General features: G+C 39.2%; 1 protein-coding gene across 11 annotated transcripts in view; it reads left to right on the top strand.

Moving 5' to 3' along the window:
- Window positions 1–20,797, top strand: part of Dock10 (dedicator of cytokinesis 10) — a 231,562-nt gene that overhangs the window by 85,432 nt on the left and 125,333 nt on the right. For 10 of the 11 annotated variants that reach the window (XM_047543080.1, XM_047543078.1, XM_047543077.1 and 7 more), the window contains exon 2: window positions 12,043–12,162. In XM_047543080.1, the coding sequence (XP_047399036.1) occupies window positions 12,043–12,162 (120 nt within the window). The remainder of the gene's footprint in view (window positions 1–12,042; window positions 12,163–20,797) is intronic. The other variant, XM_047543079.1, reaches the window with a different exon arrangement.

Below are 20,797 nucleotides of genomic sequence, written 5' to 3'. Positions count from 1 at the left end.
CTGAGCTTTGTCCCAGATCCTCCTATGCGTCTGTGGGGTTGGCGTCGAAAACAAAATGTTTTTCCATCCCTGCCTTGGCGTCAGCTGAAGCCCACACAAAGCCTGATTGCTCTTCCTTCAGTACATGCACCTAGGCTTCCCTCGATTGGCTGCGGACCCTTGTCAATATGTAGGAGAGGAGAAGCAATTCATGTGAAAAAATTCCCTGGCAGATGAATGCAAGTCCTAAAGTTAAGTTAGAGAATTAAACAATAATTTCTTTAAAAACTTTCAAATATAAGAAAAAGTAACAATTGCTAGAGATGGTTTTCCTAGAGTATATGTCTCTGTAATGAGCAAGTGGATTTTGAACTAAGACATTTTTTGCTCTAAGGCCAATTTAGAAGTTCTTTGATTTCATAGGAATCTAGAATGGTTATCCAGAACTCTGACTTCCTAACAAGTATGCCACCCAAATCTTATACCTTCCTGATCCAAGTCGACAGTTTTGTGTATTCTGCTTTTTGCAAATGCTCTTTGAAGCTGTATAATTTACTCTGTTGAATTTTTTAATTGTTTTGGAGGTTTCCTTGTTATTCCAATTTTCAAAGGTATTGAACAAGAAACACCTTCACATATTTTAATCCATTTATCACAGACAACGCACAGGTTAGAAAGTACCATTGTGTTAAGAGAACAATTCAAGGAAAATGAAACTTACTTGTTGGATCATCAAGTGAATTACTTCCCTTAATCTTTGAAAATGTGTGCAGTGTTCTGTAGTTGAAGACTTTCTTTTTAACTGCCTATTTTTATTATTTGTTTCTAGAATTATGTGACATAGGAAATTAGTAAAAAGATAATTTCCTTCCTAAATTTCATGTTCTAATTTGGGAAAGATTAAATACATGATTAAGTCGAGTTATATTAGTTACCTGTACAGTCAGAAAAAAATGCTGAATTTTTAAAAATAAATGATTTGTTGTTTTTAAGTTGTTACTTGGGTAATGGATCATTAGTCATCAAGATTTCAAAGTATTTGGAAAACTTTGGATATGTATGAAAATGTGTCTTCTTTTAATCGTAACCTATTATCACTTTAATAGGAAGTTGAAAACTGTAGACAGAGGACCTGATCGGAATGGTTTTGACATATCTCCTACATACATCATGTGTATTATACCATGCTGTTGTCTTTCACAGTTTTTTATCTTTTACTCTTCTATCTTAATATGAAGTTAGCTTCTTTCTTGTCACTCTTTGTTGCGTATAAACATTTTGTAATGAGCTAGTTTGCAGAAGAGAGGCACAGGATGGGATGGCAGGTCCCAGGGCAGTGGTTTCAGGAAGATGAGAACAAATTGAGGTTGAAACAGGTATCAGGAATGAAATTTATAAATGGGCAGGTGGAGGAAATGGAGGATTATGCATGGACACGAGATCCAGCCTCGGAATCCCAGTGGACACACATGCGGGACTCTGGGGGTGGGCCCTGTCATGAGGGAACAGCCAGCTCAGGAGCCAGTCTGCTGCAACATGGACCTGGAAAGGTGCCTGTAGTTTAACCAAAAATGACCTTAACTTTGCTCAAGGTGGACTGTCAACAGAGGGAGGGGCTAAACCAGGCGAGAGCCAACGATCTGAGTGTGGGTGTGGACCATCTGCTAGGGAACCGGGAGTCACAGTGGACAGGAAGTGAGGTCAGACGCCAACAACTCTATACTTCCTGGTGGTGGCAGCTGTACAAAACTTTCTGATTTTAAAGATTCTCTTAACTGGTGGCAATTTTCAGGGCGGATGCTGACACAAACGTTACTGGCATTCACTAAGTGTTTTCTAAATCCACTTTTTAGATTCCTTTTCTTCATCTTCTTTACCTGTTCATAAATATTTTCTGTCCTCTGCCCCTACCACTTTATTTTCTGAGATGCCCTGTAACTTCCTGCCAGTCCTTGGACTCCCCTCACTGTGAAACAAAGGGAGCAAGAACAGTTCCCCAAACTACAGCTCTATTCCAGAATCTTCCCAAAACTCTTTTTAATTTGCTCTAATTAGTTATATGTGACAGTAGAATTCACTTTGACACACTATACACAAATGGAGTATAATTTCTCATTCTGCTGGTTGTACAAGATGTACCCGTTGTGTATTCATATATGTACACAGGGTAACAGCGTCAGATTCATGCTACTATTCTTCCTAACCCCATTCCCCTCCCCTCCTTTCACTCCCCCTACCCAATCCAAAGTAACTCTCTTCTTCCCTAGCCCTCCACGCCTTATGGTGAATTAGCATCCGCATATCAGAGAAAACATTCTACCTTTGGTTTGGGGGCATTGACTTATTTCCCTTAGCATGATATTCTCTAGCTCCATACCACAAATGCCATAATTATATTCTTCTTTAAGGCTGTGTAATATTCCATTGTGTATATACACCATATTTTCTTTATCCATTCATCTGTTGAAGGGCACCTGGCTTCCCAAAAGCCTTTTTGTTTCTTGTTTCTGCAAGGCAAGGATTTTGTTGATAAAGTAGAGTCAAGTGAACCATGGGTTTAAGGATGAGCTAGTTTAAAATATGAATTCTTCCATCAACTTGCTGGCCAAGTCTTTCAAGTCCTCAGAATCTAAGTTCCCTCATCTATTAAAAAAAAAAAAAGCAAAGAAAAGAAAAAAAAATGATGCTCTCTTTCAGGATTAATGTAGGTTTTCAGTGAGAGGAGATATTAAATACATATCATGGCCTTTGCCATTTCATAATGGCAATAGTAGAAAAATAATATCAGCATTTATGGGCTACATTGTTTAAAGTTATAGGATCCATTGGTACTATGTTAATACGTTTTTGGTGTGGCTAAGTCATCTCGATAAGCAAACGTTTATTTCTGTAATATTACAAACTGAGCACGGGTGACTCGCGAGCTGGAAACGGCAGAATGAAGGAAAGTGTTCTGGGGAGGCTTACAGAGGCCTGCTCCATCGTGTACTGCAGGGATCTGCCAGCACTTCCAACACAGCGTGGCATTGCCCATGAGGGCCAGATTGTAGCATATGACACTGTCAGCAAAGAAAGCAAATGTGGTCATAAACCCATGTTTTGACTTCCAGATGTTCTGATGGAGAATGACAAATTGAATGAGTTAATGTTCATAGAAAATTAGAGACCAAGGCTTCGCTTAGTGTATCTCCTTGGAAAGTGACCAAGTAACCTAAGTTCCTCCTTCCCAGGATGCACAGAGCAAGATGACATGGGGATGGGTTAGTAATGAGCGAGTTTATTAACCCTACATTCTTGCCTTGCAAAGACAAGAGTCATTGGCTGCACGAGGTCTGTTAAGACCATTCAAATCCAAATAAACATAAATTGAGGAAATGATAGTCTTCTATTATAAGTGTTGCTCCATGTTTTATGAAGTGTTAGAATCTTTAGTTGCAAGCATTGAAATCCTGCTCCAGTAAACCAGCACATCCGGAGAAGAGAGCAGAAAGCAGGATGTAGGAAAAGACTTGGAAAAGAATTAGGCTCGCACTGGGAGCCACCAGGGCAGTTGGAATCAGGCACATCTTGGTGACTGGAGGCAAGTGACAGTCTTGTGGAAATGCCACAAACCCAGAAAAGAACCAATTCCATTTCTCCCCTCAAGAGCCAGAGTTTTGGAAGGAAGGATTCAATAGGCCTTGCTGGGGTTCCATGCTTTGAACATAGAAAAGCATGACCTTTTTTTTTAATAATCAGGACTGGTCCTTTGGGAATGGGGAGAGAAGTCCTCAGAAGGAAATTAAGATGCTAGTACTAAAAGAAGGCATAGTGGGTGTTGCACAGGCTGAAACACCAAAGTGTCCACTCTGCATGTCCACCTTCAAGTGGTCGCAGATAAGGAAGAGGATAAAGGAACGACTGTTATCATGATGAGACTTATTGAAAATATAAGATGCATGTTGACAAAACTATTTACATTTGTATGTGACATGTGCACATGTGTACATACAAACACATCACACACACACACACACACACACACACACACACCCGACTTGACCTATGGGTCAAAGTTTACATGTTAAAGTACTAAAATAGTGCCGGAGTTTAAGCTGGTGGCAGCTTTCATCACAGACTTCATATAAATTAATCTAAAGTCCCCTGCAGTTTGCTCTTAGGCATTAATTTCCCTGGTGTCAGGCAGCCTTGTAATTGGGTTGTGATGTATTTTTAATGATATTTATTATCTTTCAAGTGTTCCTAGAAAACTAAATGAGACATGTAATTTAATTTAATTTAGATCTTCTTGGATATTTTCTACTTCTTTACAAGTACCGATATTATACAGAAAAGCCGCTATTTTATTTTTTATTTTCATAAGCTTTACAAAATGAATTTTGACATGATCCTAAGACATATAGAGGGTTATATATCCCTAAAAAGCAAACAAGGTTGCAAAAGACCTAATTCAGTTTGAAAGTATATTTTACATCATGGATAAAGCTTATAAGGCTCTTTTGTTTGGGGTTTCTTAATGAAATCAAGGGTTAACAAAACAGATAATTCTGATTTTTCTAACTGTAACATTTGTACTGAATATAATGAATTGATCATCCCTTATATTGCAAAGGACTTAACACTTCACTAAGTTTAACTTGCTTTATTTCACTGAAATGGACAACCAGTTACTACTGGTTGATTTCTTCTGCAATCTGTGTCTTTGTTGCCAAGGAAACCATTTCCAAACAGCCTAATCAGAGTTTGCCCAGCTGTACAGTTCTCAACCTTGATTTAGCAAGTGTTTTTCCATTCTTATTACACGGTGCAATTCAAGACAGAGAGAAGGGGAAAGGGTCAGCTTGCGATGGCTTGTTCCTTACCTAATCATTTCCTTTTAGTAAGAAAAGCTGGTCTTGTTTTCTGAAGCTCAGATGTTTGAGAGGTGGTCCGGTGGAACTCTCTCTGATGAGAAGCTGAATTAAATCTGACACAGGACCTCAGGCTGACAGCTGTGGCCATGAATCCAGCTGTGTGAACTCTCTGCAATCTCCTCATTTGTTGTAAGCACAAATTGTGTGCAAGTTGCTTCTCCTCCATTTACATTGAGGCCAAAGGGTCCTGGCTTATGTTAGGGTCTGAAGATCATTTAGATCTTTTATTTGTGTCATTTAGATCTTTTATTTCTCCTAAGAAGTTTATTCCATTATCTTTATAGTCCTGAAGTTAGTTAACAGCTGTGTTATTCCTAAATTGTTGTGGAGGTCTGAAGGTTAACTTTTTTGTTAGGGTCTCTCTGAGGACCCTATGGATCATCACTGTGAGCTATTTGTTTGTCTCTATGCCAAGATGTGAAGAGAATTTTTAAATAATTGACATGTTGTCCTCTAATAGAGCCTACTCTATGGGTGCTATTTTTGTTTTTGTGTGTGTGTGTGTGTGTGTGTCATTAACCAAGGATTAATAGGATTGCACACTGAAGAAGGCATTCGGATATAGAATTAATTCTGTTACTAATATTCAAAGCAGAATAAAGATTCAGATATCTAGCAATGACAAGAGCTTTTGAAAAATAGTGAGGGAATCCCAAATAGCATCATGATGTGCCCTGCATCTCACAGAAGGCTCATACAACTTCTTAAAGGTGTGTGTGGAGGGGGTATTCTTTTCATAATGTTTCTTGAAGAGATCAGATTTTCTGAAATGGAGTACCAAATATAACTCATTCAGATCAACAGGTCTGGAGTAACCCCAATAGTGAATGATAAAGGCTTGATTCCCTAATTACGCTTAAATCTTAGAACCCAAATAGGCAACCCCCAAAGAGGAGGGATTTGCTCTGGAAATGGTTCTCTCTTCTTGATTCCATCAATCTCTTTCCCAAGCAGCTCCCCAGGGCCTATGGTCTCTATTGTATCTGTGCAAGTTTGCACTACAGGAAGAAGTTCCAAGCATCTACAACATTGTTTGCTCTCTAGATATTTCTATTTGCAAATCTAACAAGTTTAATACCAAACCCATCCTGCATTTAATCCCTTTCTTTTGACCTGAAAGTATAAATACATAAAATAATTTTCTAGGCCATTTCTCAAGGAAAGCAAAAGGTAGAATTTCAGAGTCATCTTCCGTGACTGCTGCACATCATTAGATGGATTGATTTCCTTTTTCCTCTGGGGGACCCCACAGCCTGGTTTGATTTAGGAAATACAGAAGAGAAGCTTGCTCCTTTCCTATTTCAGTACTTTTCCTTATATTATTACCTCTTTTAAATCTCTGTTCGAATCATTCATTGTCTGAGTTTTCTGTTAAGGAAATTTGGATAATATAAAATCATGTAGGACATCCCTGGTACATGAAGAATTTAGGGTGGTTGTATGATTGCTTGGTTGGTTTTCTTTGATTTAGGTATAAGTTTTGGGGTAAAGCCACGTGGATAATTTTCAATCATTTTCAAAACAAAAGAAAATCTGTGTTTGGCATTTTGTGATTCATGCTTCTTTTTCTTGATCTTTACAACACCATGCCCCATATTCCCACTCAAACGAACACAGGCTAAGATGGGACCACTTGCCAAGTCACATCGCTGGTAGGGAAAAGACTCTGAACTTCCCCCTGGAGTTTCTGGCTTCTAATTCTTCACAATGACCATTACATATAGCTGTCTAAATAACATATTAGGTGTCGGTGGTTCCCTATCAAGCCAAAAATACTTCTGTCATTAAGTTGTTAATTGTGCTTCTCTGTTTTGCTGACATTAGCTTCTAGAACCTCATTCCTAGTCTGTAATTATGTTCCCTGATCTCCTTTCCCCAGCGTTTTCCCTGATCTCCTTTCCCCAGTGTTTTGTGTATCTTTTTTTAATTACTTGAAACTGTTAGTGGTCAGATTTCTATGTGAAGCCCCACTGCGATATTTCTAGGATTCCTCTCTGGTGGATTTTCAAAGGGCAAACAATTTTAAAATCAAATACCTCCCCAGTGTTTCAGTGAAGCCATGATAGTTTTGAGAAATCGAGTTCATTTTTTTTTCCACCATGATGAAAGCAAAATATGTTCCTAATAGAAAATTTGGAGAATGCAGAAAAGTCAAAATAGTAAAATCCTAAATATCACAGTCCTATCCAAAGACAATAACTAATAATATTTGGATCTGTATCTCTCATCTTTTTAAAATTTCCAATAATTTTCAATACCATGTTCAGTTTTTCTGTTGTACAATATTTATTCACATTTTTATGAAACAATAATACATATAAAATTTTGCTTCTTTTCCTAAACTTCACAAACCCAGTTTTAATGGACATGTCTTGTTTCGTAGGGTCGATGTGCCTTAATTTCATAATCATTCCTTACCCTCGATGACTTATTATCTCCCTTTTTTTCTGTGGCTAGTCCCTTCCTGCATGTCTACCACTTAAGGTTGTAGATGGGTGTTCTGGAATCAGGCTGTCATGTCACCACGTGTGTGAATCTAGAGTCATCCTCAAGATGACCTGGAGCTTCTCTTCTAAGATGATCCCTTTCCCTGTGGCTCCTTTTGTAGCTGTCTTGATCATGGACCCCACCTTCCTTAGGTTTTCCCCCCCAAAAGAAAACAATCACTTGCAAAACTTTGTGAGTTCACAAACTTTACTGGAGAAGTGAAGAATTCAGCAAATTCATGACAGGTACTGCATAATTATTTATTGATTTACTTCAACCCTTTTCCTAGGCTTAATGTCCTTCACAAAGCTCGTTGCTATATTAAGCCTTTCTTTACTGCACATGCGTTTCTGAAAATTGTAAACCACTCTTCTTGAAAAGCAATTCAAATGTCTTCACTCGTTGGGTACAGCCCCCACCAGCCTGCCTACCTTTCTTATCCCTCTTGGGTGAAGGTGAACATGCTTTCTCCATCTTATTACAAAGGTAATGCTACAAAGTCATCCTTGCACATGTCTGAGATTAAACATTCATACACATACATGGTTTTACATATATTTATGTGTATATACATATATGCATATATATGTACATATATACATATATACATACAAATATATACATATATACAAATACATATACATTTAATATATGTAAATATATACACAATTATGTATATGTATTTTGTATATATGTATATGGGATGTACATACATATATAAGTATATATATGTTTATTATTTGTTTATTTTAGATAGAGCCCTAAAAAGGAATTACTGGATCTGGATGCCAAGATATATACTTAACTTCCCAATACCTATTTATTGCCTACTCACTCTTTGCATATTTTAAATTCACAACAGAGGTCCTTTCAGTCCACGACTAGTGAACATTTAAAATCTACAGCCTTAAACTATTTAACCCTTAGGAAGTGAGTATGCTTTTCTAAGAAGTACCCTCATTTTATCCAGTGAAAGAGCTCCTTACTAAGCCATTTTACAGATGCAGAAACTAGGACAAGAATTTTAATTACTATGCCCAAAGTTACCTAGTCTAATCTAGCAATGCAGGACTAGAACCCTGGGAATTCTGGCTCTAGAGTACATGGTACACTCCTAGGCTATAAGCTGGGTAGTCTGGTTTCCTTTTTCTTAGGCTGTACTCTTATTCTGGAGGAAGGTCCATGTTGGTAATTTAATAGTGTGATTTTTAGGGCCACACACTTCAAATATGTGTTTTCTTTTCTTTGGTGTCACCCAATTGGTGTTTTCCCTAATTGATTTTGAACTGTAATAATGAAACTGATTCAGATGATTGTGATGGAACACTGTGTGCTTGAGATCAGGATCTGTAGTTAAAGTGTGGACAGTCTACTTGCTAAACAGTCTTGGCAGCCTGGACTCTACCAAGATGGCAGCGTCCCCACTCCAGGGCTTAGGTACTGGTAGGCCTTCATGAGAAGTTGTGGAACGAGGGGAAGAAAGCATTTGTTTTTGTGACAGGGGCCCATTCTTCTGCTGTGAAGTTGCTTTGGAAGAGAGCTGAGGGTTTGGGGAACTAGATCAAACAAATCTCTTAATACTATATAAGAAGAATAGGGCCTATTACTACTGTGGGGCAACATCACCCTGCTGCATAATAACCGGTCCTGGTGGTTGCCTTTTCCCATGCATAGTGACTTTAAAATAGCTAATGAAATTCATTACTCATTTGAGAGAAAGAGAGTAAGAGTAAAAAGCACTATAAAATCCAATCCAATTCAGGGTAATCTTGGCACATACCTTATCCCAGTTGGTGCATTTCCAAAAGAAACACACACATTAAATTCAGGAGGGACAACCCAACCCTTGTTAAAGCTGTAAATCAATGCTGCTCAGTTCCCAGTTTCACTCAATGTCTCTGCAAGGAACAGGAGTGAGAAATGAACTGATCCCACCATCCCTGTATGCATCTGTATCTCTGACTAAAACTCTGAGCAGATAGCCCCCTTGCTCTAGAGAAAACTGCTGATGGAATAGTCTGGTTTCTCAGCATCACGGAAGCATAAAGCTTTCATGGCAAGCGTTGTCCAATCCCAGGCTCTAGGTGCCATGGACTTGTTAAATTCATTATCTCCCAAATTCTGATACATTGAATATCTTGACACATTGAATAATAAAATCCCTGAGAAGATAGCATTTCACTAATCTACCCCACCACAGGCCAAAATTTATGATGTAGATCCTGCTGGATTTGTGATCCTTTGTCAACATAAACTCAATGCAATATTCTAAATAGGAAAGACCTAATCAATATCATTCACTAATTGACTAATATGACATTGCCTGAAATGAAGACATACAAATATGCCCTCCCACAAGGCCTTGCTTTGTATTGGGAATATCAAGAACAGTTTAGGACTTAGTTTCTCTATGATTATGTCAATAACCTTGGACTTGAGAGCTCTGGTTTGCCTCTTGCACTAATTTGAATAGATGAACTTTAGGTAAAGTTTGGGTTCCAGTGAGAAACTGTCTTTGAAAGACCTTCTGGTCTCCACCTTCTTAATTAATGCTCAAGTTTGAGGCTAACAAGATAAAATTATTTAAAAGATAACGAGAACTGAATTGTAGAAGGCCACTCGAAACAGCCTTATGTCATTTCCCTTTAAGCCTGTGAGTTGCAACACATACGAGAGTCACACTCTCTTGCTCACACTGGTGTGAGGAAGGGGGAAGAAGACAAGTGTTGTCAGCCATGCCCTGGACTGTTCAGTGAGTACTGAAGGGCACTGTACACCTAAGCTAAAGAAACTGGCGAGACAAGGGCTTCCTGATAGGGCTTTACTATGCATTTTGTTCCATTTGATACGTTTCATACATACACATTCAACTTGAGGAAGGAAATAAAAAAAAAAAAAAGAGGTTACAGAAGAAGTGAAGTGTTTTAAACTTGAAGACCCATAAGGGCCGTTAGTGGTATAAACGTGGGATACTGCAGGGTCAGAGGTAATGATGAGCAAGTGCTCCTGAGCCTGCAGCTGAACTGGAGTGAAATACCACCTAAAGACATTCAAAGTCAATTTAAAATCAAATAAAGCCAAACAAAATAAATGCTGGTGCCCAACCAAACATCTGGGGCCTGCATTTGCCTCTTTAAGCCATCAATTTGTGATCCTTGGAATTAACTTTTGTCTGGGAAATAAGGATTTGGAATTTAAAATAAGTCTAAATAAAATAAGAATGTCAAAATGTAGGGATTCTCAAAAGGTTTTTTAAAAATTTCCCAGTCTTGCCATGTGTTTAATATTTTCTACCTCAAAATGCTCAACACTGCACAGAACTTTCACTAAACAGACTGTGTTGGCAATTGGATTGCTTCTTTTCTTCAGATGTCCTACAGACTTCTGTGTTTTTATTTGCTAAATATAGCCATTTCACTAGAAGAGCCCTCCCAGCGAGAGTATGCACCTTGCCCTGGGCTTACCTAAGCATGTACGGGTTTTCTTTTAATGCAGAATGTGCATGTTTTATTTTGTTTTGTTTTGCTTTTATATTTGGAAAAAGCATCAAAATAAGTATTGAGTGCTACTTTGAGGAGTCTATTAGCAGTTTTTAAAACATCATGAAAGCTTTGGAGAGTTTAGTAACAGACAGCTTCCAAAGAAGGCCTCCGTCAAAGCCAAACCTGTGTGCTTTGCAGCTCAGGGATGTGAAAAAGGAATAATTTTTCCACTTATGAGATCACTTTAGTATCCAGACTTCCTGGTGACCCCTCAAGATTCTAGGACCCCCTACACACACTTGTTAATTTGCATAAAGACTTCATGAAAGGGTTCAGGTACTCAGGTTGTAGATTTGGTTTTCTGATTTGTAACGTTTTGTTCTCTTTTGATTTCGGAGGGATTCATTTTCTCTCCTGGGTGTTGCGTAGTTTGGAGGATGAACATCAGTCCTATAGTGAGGCAGTCACATATCCTTCTAGCATATTTTTTAGCACTCTGGGAGGCTTTTCCGAGGGAAGTACATTTCCTCTCGGGTTCAGGATTTTAATGCAGTTTGGTGTCTGGCTATTTTTCCTGACTCATGCGTTTTCACGAGTGTGTCCATGATGGTTGCGTTGTTCAGTTCTATTGAAGTCTGACCCAGCTTCTCTCTGTGGAGACAAAGAGGCTCAGAGCCAAGCAATTAATCCTGACACAGGATCCGTGCTTCAGTGACAACTACGACAGGCTGTGATGCTTTGATTGTCAGCAGGATGCCAACATTTTTAAATTGACCCAAGTAGAACTTACAAGGAAGTACCTAATTCAGCAAAAACGATGGTTATCATCATAGTACTGTAGCAGGCCCCCGAAGACCTTTCTTCACATTGACAAAGATCAAGTTTACAGAAACATCTGTGCTATGGATGTGCCAGGCAGGTCACCGTGAGCTCTAGGGAATCAGTTCCAACAGCTCAAATTACTGAAGAGATGTTAGGTATTTCGGGATCTTCTCAAATTATTTCAGATCTGGAAATAATAATCATGTGGCTTTGTCCTAAATGCCTGGAGCCTCTGTGACTGAATTGGAAGTGTGAGATCAAAAGCCTGTGTGACGACTAAGAAATGAAATCAAAGGCGACATGGAGAAGAAGCGAAGTGATATGTGTAAGTGGTTAACATAGTATTTTCTTTTCCACAGCAGGAAAAACCTAGGCTTCTGGAGCCATTGGATTATGAAACTGTCATTGAAGAACTTGAAAAGACCCATCGGAATGACCCTCTTCAAGACCTCTTGTTCTTCCCCAGTGACGACTTCTCAGTAAGTCTTCCCAATTCAGGAGGGTCCTATAAATTGGGTCATCATCTTTGCACATAGATTCAGAGTCCCCTCTTCCTGTGGCCAATGCACAGGGCGTTGCTGAAATACCAGTCCTCACCTGACAGTAAAATGTACCCAAGGGCGTTCTCAAGATGGCAGAATGGAGGCTTAGCCAGGCAGGGGCTGGGAGCAGTGCAAGGTGCTACCTGGCTCCGGCCAATCCAGTTGCTCCCCACGGCCCTCCCTGCATGTACAGAGCTCTTCCTCTCTCACATTTATAAGAACTCCCAAGCAACTGAGGCCAGCCGGTGGCAAAGGCGAGAATGTGTTGACCCAAAGGTGCAATTCTTAAAAATCGCCTTTCATCTAGGTTGACCTTTAATAAGGAGATGCTGAGGTATGGAGGCAAAGCAAGATAGGCAAGAATATCTTCACCGAAGGTAGTCTGAGATACACCCCTGTAGGACGTGCATAATGCCATCCAGAATGCGCAGGTGGCTAGCAGAGAGGATGAATGCCAAGGAAAATAATTTTGGAGATAAACACAATAAAGTTATGGTGAGCACTTTTATGTCCCAGGCATTCAAAACTGATGTTCATGGTCACCTGAAGCATTTGTAAATTATTTGTAAATACCTAAGTATGCAAACAGGGATCCCCATTGTGGTTGGTAACCTTTCCTGTTTTTCCCTAAAAGAAACTTGAGCATCTTAAAGCAGGTGTCAAGAGAGCTCAAGGGTCACACTGCAAAGCAGGCATTGCCTGTGGAAACCTCTTGGGGTGGGCGTAGACCTCAGTTCCCACACTTTACTCAAACAAGCTCAAACTTCAGTTGCATCTCTCACCTTTAGGGGAGATCTGGTTTCTGCTTCTTAAAGATTAATTTTTTCAAGTTCCTTCATGGATGCATGAAAAAGAAAGTATATAGAATTTACCACTTCTGTTCCAAGTATGAAGAATAATGGAAGAAAGGAAGGAGATTTGCACATAAGAAAAAGAATCCTTCCAGTCTCTTTTCAAAATTTTTAAGTAGCTTCCTCCTCAGGTTGGCGTATTTTGAGAAAGTGTATCTCGTACATTAATCTCATTTCCGTGGTAGGATCAGGCCACTGGGGCTTGAACTGCAAACATGGGGTTGAATCACCCTTTTTGTTTTTTTTTTAATTCCACATCCTCATTTTCATTTTTCAGACTTAAGGTAGACCTACCAAAAGCCTCTTTTCTGTAAAACACTGAAAATCATGAAACTAGGAGCATCTTTTCAAGACTCCCAGCTCGAAAAGAGAGTAGTCAAGTGTAGATGGATGAAACATTTGCACTACACTTGAATTCGATTTTGGCATCTTTCCATGCTCATTCAAATTAGGGATTGTCTCTGGATACTTTTTGACCTTTGCCATCCTTAATGGTGTAAATGGGCATATAATAAACATACTTATTTCCCCAATGCGAACATTCCAATAGATACACTGAACTATTTTATTCTGTGCCTGCTTAAAACTTTCTGTAACTCCCCACTGCCTTCAAGGTGAAGTGCAGAGTCGGTGACCTCTCAAGAGCTAGACCTTAGTCCTTTCTCGAGGTCACAATCTTCCCCATGCCCAGCCCATGCCAGCCCATCCTATATAGTCACTCTCACTCCCAACTTGAGTAAAATACCAGCACAACTCCAAAACTGCCATTCTAGAATCCACCTCTGTTTCTTTTCTTCATTCATTCAAGAAACATAAAATGTATAACATGGAATGTTGGGTATCATTCTAGCAATGTAGACAGAAATCACCTGGCTCTAAGGGAGCTTTCCTCTTGGTGGGAGGAGTCAGGAAAATAAGTAAAAAGATTAATTAGCAACATGATTCAGATAAAGACCAATTCTAGAATAAACCTAGGCAGGGTGATGAAAACTGAATAGGAGAAGAGCATGGACTGAGGGTGCCAAGGACAGTCCCTCTGATGAGATGACAACTGAGCAGAGCCACATTCTGCAGGCAGACCACCCATGCTAAACACTGGGAAGGACTGTCTCGGGCTGTGGGAATGCTGGTGTAATGGTCTGGAGGGCTGTAGATGGAGGATCGAGATGGCTGGACAGAGAGAGTAGTCAGAAACAAGGTCAGGCAAGAACAAGAGCAGGCATTTGTGTCTTATTCTAAAGGCAAGTGTCAAGTCACTAGAGTTAAGAAGGAGAAAAAAATGGCCTGATGTGTCATATCAACAGACCATTTGGTCTGTGTGAAGAACATACAACAGGGCAGAGAGGAAGCCCTGAGTCCAGCTGGGAGATTAGCTCCTCATTAGTAGATGCCCAAGAGAAGAGATATTTGATGCTACGTAATTCTTATTATCAAAAATGTTACATGTGACTTTCTGTAGTAAGGCATTCTGCTGTCATACACAACTAATTAGAACAAATTAAAAAATTTTTTTAAATTAAAAAATAAAAGAAAATGTCATAGCCTACAAATGGCTAAATTGTAATTTGCATTAAGCAACTGACAAATTAAGGAGAGTGTTGAATATTTGTACAAAACTGTCATTTTAAAATAATATTCAAATATATTGTTTTCCCTCTTTCTTGCCCTACAGAGTACAGTTTGGTAATCTAAGACCAGTGGGTAGCCTCTGCCTATTTTTGCATGTCTCATCAACTAAGAATAATTTTTATGTTTTTAAACAGTTGAAAAAAAGACATTTCGTTATATGTGAAAAATAATCATTACATTCACATATCCATAAACAAAGTTTTATTTGAATATGGATGCCCAGATAAAATTTACCAGGTGTTCATGATGCAAAGGCTGTGCTGTGACAGGGTTACTGTGACTTTAGCAGAGACACACAACCCTAAAAGATTTACTCTCTGACTCTTTGCAGAAAAAGATGGTCCATCCATGTTATGCAGTACAACTGCATTTATTTGGGGATTTTTCCCTCACCCTCTTTGTGAAGTGTGGACACTTCTCTTAAGTTCCCTCTGGCATTATCTGCTCCATCCACAGCCTACATCACATTGTAGGTGTGTTGATCACCCAAAGCAAGTTCCATGCACCTAGCAAATACCTCATTTCCTCGGTTCTTTCTTGAGCAATGGGATGCACTCTCCTCTTAGCTAGTGGGAGGTGGCATCTGAATGACCACACAAATCCCAGGGCATTGCATGCTGGGAGGGGAGAGCGCTGCCCACTCCCACATCCCTCCAGAGATCGCTAGTCTGGTTTCTGCCCTATGGGTTGGAGAATCCAGCTCACTTCCGTTTCCAGGTTTCCAAGCACCCACACTTGCAGTGGTGTGACTCATTCCTCAGTTTGTTTAATCAATATTTATTCAGCACCCGTGAGGTGCTGAATATGGAATAGCACTTCCTAGAAGAAGGGGGCTGACAGGAGAAGCAGGAGCTCCAGGCTTTGAGAGCCTGGGCCCTAACACCGGTGAAGGATAAAGTTAGTGAAAATGCTATGCTTAAGAAATGCCAAGAAACAGGGGCTGCAGATGGCACATGTTGCACCAAAAAAGAGATCATCCTTTTACCAAGGCAGCACTTGGTTCTTACATATTGAGCACAGACATCAGAAGCTCCCATCACAGTTTCCTGCCTAGTCTTCCTGCTTTCTCAAAACCTTGCCTTACTGTGATTCATTCATAGTCAGTACTCAAAGGAACCTTTCAGAAACACATATCAGATAATGTCATGCCTCTCCTGAAATCTTCCCAGCAGCTTCCCATTGCCCTACAAGTCAAATCCAGCTTCTGTGGTGGTCCCTGTCATCTGACTCCTGATGAACCATGAGCCCCCATCAGCTAGCCCTGCCCCGGGGTGGAACAGAATACCTGCAATTCTTTCTGTTCCCTACCCTTGCCAGCTCTGGCCCTCTAGAGTCTGTACACTCCCCACGTGGCTGCATCCTGTGTTCCATGCATGACTCAGTCCAATGGTGCTTCTTCTGGCCCGCGTAGCCCCACTTGCCCTGAGTTACTCCATCACGTCACCAAACTTGATTCTCTTTGTAGCACCTGTCACTACTTTGAAGGTCTCGGTTTGCTTGCTCACTCTTCTGTTACTTGTTTCTCACCACTAGATAGTAACTTCAGCAGGACAGGGACATCTTGTCTTGATCATTGTGAGAGTCCCAGTAACTAACTCTAACCCTATCCCTAACTTCAAACCTAACCCTAACCTTTGCAGTAGCACTTGTCTTAGAACAGGTGGAAAACTTATATTTTTTCATGAATTGCCTTTCATAAACATAGGTCATTACTTTCAAACCTAACTTTGATTCTTAGAGTATCTTGAGGACCAAAATGTCATTCCAAAATGACACTCTTGCAAATGAAGAGAATAAAGGAATTGGCTTTGTTTCATGATGAGAAAATGATTGTTAATGTGTTGCTCACCTCTCTGACACAATTCAGTACTGCCCCTTAAAAATCAGTTCTGAGAACATTATGATCTGCTCTTCCATCTCCTTCCATCTAGCACTGTGCCTGCACACAGCTAGCATCAGCTTCCTGGCTCTGTGCTTCCATGTACTTACTCACTTGCTATCTGTTCACTTGCTTTCTGTAACTAGGCAAGGAAGAAATCAGTTCATGTCTGTATGCCAAGGACAACACAACTGTCTGGTTCATGCGTATTCGGTAGAGATGATTGAGTATCGAGTTTACACTATTCTTCAGGTTAAGTGGTTGAAGTAGAAGCAATTTTCCTTTTCCTTGGCACACCAGGTAGAAGCTCTTTGTGGCGTGGGTGCTCTGGGACCAGCCGTCGGAACTCTTCACCACCTCCATCATAATGATTCTCTGGGAATAAGCAGTGCATATGCATGAATAATCCATTCATTCCAAAATCATGTACTACTTCAGCCATTGTCGTTGCTACACTTGTTCTTCTCATCTTTCTTTTAGTGGTAACAGAAACTTAGTCAAAAAAAAAAAAGCAAAAGCACTTAAGCACTTAGTCATCAAAGTGTGACTCAGTGAAGCTATTGAGGAGAGTAAGGAAATCAAGCAAGAGCTAATGAAGAGTTTCAAGGACACAGTGAATCATATCGTTGAATGATTCAGTTTGAGAAGACACTGATACAAAATAGCACAGCAGACCATGAGAAAGTCAGAAACATGTTTCTTGCTGAGCAAAAGATGAATCATTTCTGGGAGGTACAAAACCTTAAGTAAAAATAAAAATGCACAAGAAATTGATGTAAAATTAATCAATCAATTAATTAATTAAAAGAAAGAAAGAAAAGAAAGATCAGAGGTCTAAAAGTTGGAACTACTGCACACATTGTATTGTTTTTTGATGCTTACCATACCCTTCCAATTGAGCTTCGTGGACACCCTTAGGTGAGCTAAGTGAATATATCAGGAACACCGATATGAACAAGAATAGGGCTTATCCTTGAACAGTTGAACTTGCAACACTGGGCAGTGCCATTTTCAAAGTCAAAACTCTATGTCACATGACTGAAATAAGCTGGCAAGGGAGTTACAGTGTCTCCTCAAAGCACTCTCACATCAACAGTTCAGATTCAGTGTTCTAGGGCTCTCCAATGGATCCTCCAATTGTCGTTTGCTTACTATTAAAACTGAATGAATGACAGATTTCATACTATACCAGTGGCTTGCTCTTTTCATAGTATATTTTTAGCCATAAAAAGCGACCGATATTTGGGGACTTCCAGATCTAACCACATGGGTCATTCTAGGAGAGGAAACAGAAAGACCTTAATATGTTTTAAATTGCAAAGCAGAAAGGTCCTGAGTTTTCATTGTTTTCTTCTAAGACACACTTAACATTTTATAGGAATCTCAACCTCTTTTTAATCTGTGGCTTCTAGGCCTGAAAAGCATGCTTTAAATGGTTCATAATGTTCCTGCAAGAACACCGTAATTGCAATTTGAAAGCTAAGTAATAGTCTTTGTTGAATTAGATTCCAAGTTATAATACTCCTCTCATTTACAAGCTAATAAAGCTAAGATTAGAAAGGGCTCTTGACCAAGGATTTAAAGCAATGTTGAGGACAGAAATCAAACATACGCACCTGGATTTTTGACTTTCTGTCTAAAGAGCATGCTTTCAGCTTCATATAAAAATAAGGTATACAACTTAGGGGAAATATTAACTCCCCAAAGCCCACAATGAATGCCATTAGAAAATTACTAATATAGTAAAGCAGTTTTAGCTGCTAACTTCATTTTAGTGAGACTATGCAGACACTCTGCCCTGTGCTTGATTGCCCTAAGAATGTACATCCACAGAAAGACTTGTACACAAATATTCAGAGATTCATAGCCCCAAATGGAAATAGCCCAAATGTCCATCAACTGATGAATGGATAAACAAAATGTGTCATATCCATACAAAGGAATATCATCATTCAGCCATCAACAGGAATGAAATTTTGATACATGCTACTACTTGCAGGAACCTTAAATGCATTATGCTGAATAAAAGAAGCCAGTTCAGAAGACCACATATGTTACGATTCCTTATACATAAAATATCCAGAATAGGCAAATCTATACAGACAGAAAGCAGATTAGTGGTTTCCAGGGAAGAAGGAAAGGGAAAAGATGGAGCCAACTGCTGGTGGATATGGGGTTTCTTTGGGGGGGAGTGATAAAAATGTTCTAAAATTAACTAGTGAAAGATGGTTGTATAATTCTGAATATACTCAAAGCTACCAAATTCTACACTGTAAAAGGGTGAATTTTATGGCAGCTATCAATTATATCTCAATAATGCTCTTATTTAAAAATGAATCTATAGTTCAATTCTAGACTTTGCATATGATGTAGGCCGTAATGATAGAGTTTAAGGAAGAGAAAATGTGTGTTGGATGAGCTATATGAAAACTAAGATATGGAAATAATAAAGAAAGAAATCAAGTTTCTGAGAAATGGAAGAGTCTGGGCAGAGGTCCTCTGAAGGCTGGAGTCCAACATGGAAGAAGGCACACAGGTAGCCATATGCAGAGAGGCATGGAGGGCAGCCATATTGAGAGAGGCATGGAGGGCAGACTGTGAAGGTCTGTGCCCTATCTTGGTCCATGGCTCTTCCTGGCCCTCCTGGTGCAACGTACAACTTTATGTTTTTGGGCACTTTGCTCCTGCTAATGCTCACATTTTTCCATACATAAAATATATATTATGTGTCAATCAAAAACAATTTTGCTTAAGGAGATGAAAATGTTAATTACACTGATTTGCTCACTACACACTGTGTACATGTATCAAATCAGATTATAATCCATAACTTTCTTCAACTAAAATATTTTTTTTCAAAAAAGAGTGTTTTGTACTTACCTCCTTAGAGGTGGTTAGACATTTTGAAACCTAGAAAATGAGTCACACACAAAAAAAATAACTGAAATGTATTGCTCAGTAGGCCAGTACAAAAGTAAAACTCCTCGAACACCTTCCTTACTAACATTTTTAAAATACTGTGATGCTATATACTAAATGTCAACCAGAGGTTTTATTTAAAAAACAAAGTCCTCAGGTTTGACTTGGCTGGTTCATGACAATTATCCAACATGGATAATTGCTTGTTGATTATGCATTTTCCATAGTTTTCAAAAAAAACAGAGTGGTCTTCCCTGTAGAGCACAATGAAGGTACTAAAGAGATATTCTCATTTATTTAAAAAATAAGCAAAATAAAATCACATTAACATATTTCTGAATATGACAAAAATGTTCTTTAAGCAATTAATACAGTGTCTTCTCTAATAGAATAAAAGGCAGTACCAGTATCAGTAATCTTATAAATTTGGATAAAGTTCACTTTTAAAGCACTTGCCAAACTTAGGCCAGAATTCCTGAACTGGAAGTTAACAGTTTCCTTCATGAAGCTGTTGACTTCTCTCATTAGGATTGATTGATTGCCTTGAACACATCATTTCTGTCCTCTTTTTGAGCAGCTGGAACTTGCAATAATGTCAGAGGCAACTTTCTCAGGCCCAGGATAGGAAAAGCATCCTGTTTTAAACTTTGACAGTGGCCTTTGGCCAATTGAGATAAGTCTCCTCTGTGCTTGAAATGAAGTCTTCCCTGGTCACTTTAGCCAGGAGAAGGGTGGCTGTAACGAAACCACAAAGACTACCCACAATAGTGTAGAAGGAACCAGAAAGTGACCCGGCTGCAGTTAAAGGGTCTGAGCATTTGGGCTTGCAATTGCAAACACCAGTCTGCATGCAACGTTTCATGAGAGTTTTTATTTCCAAATGTCTGATCTGTGGACAATTGGCTCCTTATGAAACTCTTACCACCAAAAGGGGAACTTGGCTGAGAGCCAGTGCGGCCTCAGATCTGTTTCATGCTGTTGAACTATACTAATTGTCGACCAGAGGTTTTATAAAAGAGAACAGGAAGTCTGTTGTGGCCAAGGCTTTTTGTAGTTGTCTGAAAGCATCTATTTCTCAGAAAAGAAATTCTTTGTAACCATATTAATATCCTTAACAAATATGATCTTTATACTTCTTATTTGAGCAGTTCATTTTTGCTTCAATAGAAAGACATTAAAGAAATCTAAAATAACAGTGCAACTGTGCACACATCAAGTTGAAACTTGATGAAGGCCTTTTGCTTTTTCAGTCAGATGCTCCAGGATTATAACCAACTACAACTGAAATCAATAG

This window comes from Sciurus carolinensis, chromosome 3 (genome assembly GCF_902686445.1).
Source record: "Sciurus carolinensis chromosome 3, mSciCar1.2, whole genome shotgun sequence".
Lineage (NCBI taxonomy): Eukaryota > Metazoa > Chordata > Mammalia > Rodentia > Sciuridae > Sciurus > Sciurus carolinensis.
Note: the sequence above shows the minus strand (reverse complement) of the source record. Positions and strands in the feature narration are given on the sequence as shown.